The sequence below is a fragment of the Gasterosteus aculeatus genome, chromosome 14, assembly GCF_964276395.1.
Source record: "Gasterosteus aculeatus chromosome 14, fGasAcu3.hap1.1, whole genome shotgun sequence".
Lineage (NCBI taxonomy): Eukaryota > Metazoa > Chordata > Actinopteri > Perciformes > Gasterosteidae > Gasterosteus > Gasterosteus aculeatus.
The window spans coordinates 67,666-69,589 of record NC_135702.1 but is presented as its reverse complement, the minus strand read 5'-3'; the positions used below and the strand labels follow the sequence as shown (position 1 = coordinate 69,589).

At 44.3% G+C, this 1,924-nt stretch overlaps 1 protein-coding gene across 1 annotated transcript; it reads left to right on the top strand.

Moving 5' to 3' along the window:
• The first annotated feature begins 298 nt into the window (after positions 1–298).
• On the top strand, positions 299–1,924 carry LOC120831899 (cytochrome c oxidase subunit 5B, mitochondrial). Its single transcript, XM_040197777.2, has 4 exons — positions 299–474; positions 1,149–1,219; positions 1,323–1,422; positions 1,499–1,924. Exons 1-4 carry the CDS (start codon positions 342–344, stop codon positions 1,609–1,611), a joined length of 417 nt encoding a protein of 138 aa, XP_040053711.2. The 5' UTR covers positions 299–341; the 3' UTR covers positions 1,612–1,924.

The following is a 1,924-nucleotide window of genomic DNA, read 5'->3' as shown; positions in this document are numbered from 1 at the left end:
AAAAATGATTAGGGGGACACTTAGGCACAAACTCTGTCAAGTCATATATTACATGTAGTGCAGGCCGTTACTGTTCTTATGTCTTTTTCAACAGCATTCAAAGGTTTTTAAATACTTTTCAAGCGGAGACACAAAAAATGTTTTTTTTTTGTAAACTCACATTTGTGAATACATGATCAATATATTGATGATATGTGCCCTTTTCTCATTTATATATCAACGTGAGATAAAATCATTGTACAAAACAAATGAGCAGCATGTTACCTTTGCAATTAAACAATAAAAGACGCCCTATGACTTTCAACCATGCGACGCGTCAGTAAATCCCTGACGTCATCAGCATGCGACCAGTGTTTGCTGACAGCAAAGAAGGAGAAATGGCTGCAAGGTTATTACTCCGCTCGGCCTTCAGAGCCGCTACGACGTGCCGGGCGGCCCCGGTACCGGCTGTGACCCGCGGTATGGCGGCTGGAGGTAAGAACCGAACCGACCGCGCTGTAGAGCCGCAGAACAATACGATATCCGCTTTATGAGAGGACAGACAACGCTACCGGCGAAAGTCCCCCGGAGAACCTCATGAAACGTCTTTAATACATCAGTTGAATGAGAAGCTAGTTCTGCGTAAAGAAGGTCGATTTCTTATGATACAAGATGTTCACACAATATAATCCATATTCATCACAATAGACTATTGGAACACGTGTGTGACGACGTTTAGCGTTTTTTAGGCTTGTGTGTAGTTTGTTGTGACTTTTGGTTCAGTTTCTTCATTTTCACTAAAAACAGCGTTAAATTCATATTCATTATAATATATTATATTATATAATAAATACAAGACTGCAGATATTATGACCAATAAATGTGTAGTATCCAATCACATTTTTCCATCTGATAATAGGTACACAGAATTAAATGTAGACAGGCAACACAGGGGTCAAAATAAGGGTTTTAGTTCGAGGACGTGTGACACGGAGGAACGATGTCATTGAGTTTATAACAGTTAGAAACAAGGATTTCTCCCAGTGTTTAACGAGAAGGAACCATGATGTCTGCCAATGTTGGTGTTTAACATGAAGGATTAGTGAAAAGAGAATATATATGTCCACATGTAAGTATTGGATACTTTCCAATGTTCTGGTCTTCTTCAGGGATTCCTACTGATGAGGAACAAGCTACCGGACTGGAGAAGGTCATCATGAACGCCATGAAGGAGGGAAAGGTACAGCCCTTTGAACAATAACTGGTCTCCAAGTAGCTCTCGTACCACAGTGAAGGACGTCTATTGCTCCCGTCCCTCTAACCTGAACCGTCCTGTCCTCCAGGACCCCTACAACATGATGAAGCCTAAGGAGTACGCCGGCTCCAAGGCCGACCCCCACCTGGTTCCCTCCATCACCAACAAGAGGATTGTGGGATGTGTCTGTAAGTGGTTTGTCCTCTTGGTGCTGTGAGTCTTTTCATGTGCGCAGCACTTTAACTGTGTGTGTTTACTGTGCAGGTGAAGAAGACAACACGGCCGTGGTGTGGTTCTGGCTCCATGAGGGCGAGGCCCAGCGCTGCCCGTCCTGTGGTTCCCACTACAAACTGGTGGCCCATGAGCTCCCCCATTAGCTCCCCCATAGCTGTGTTCTGATAGAGCTCTGCTCCTCAGCTCATCTCAGATATTCCTCGGACTATCAGAACACCGCTCTTCATTATTCAGGCTGCATGATGTTATTTGGCTCTTGTCCTGGAGCTGTGACTCTTCTAATTGCTCCTTGTTGTCACCAGCTGACCTCATCAGTCTCTGCTTTACATGGTAGCAGTTAACCAGGGACCAAATCTGCTGTGTTTGGACCGCTTCCATCCAGAGACCATTTACTCCTGTTTTGTTCTACTCGCTCCACTTTCCTCCTTACATCTACCAATAAAGTCCTCCAGTGAA

Excerpts from the sequence above, each read along its gene's own strand:
- LOC120831899 (XM_040197777.2), top strand. The coding sequence starts at position 342 with ATGCGACCAGTGTTTGCTGACAGCAAAGAAGGAGAAATGGCTGCAAGG. Across the intron at positions 475-1,148 it reads CCGCGGTATGGCGGCTGGAG|GGATTCCTACTGATGAGGAA; the intron begins GTAAGAACCGAA and ends GGTCTTCTTCAG. Across the intron at positions 1,423-1,498 it reads GAGGATTGTGGGATGTGTCT|GTGAAGAAGACAACACGGCC; the intron begins GTAAGTGGTTTG and ends TTTACTGTGCAG.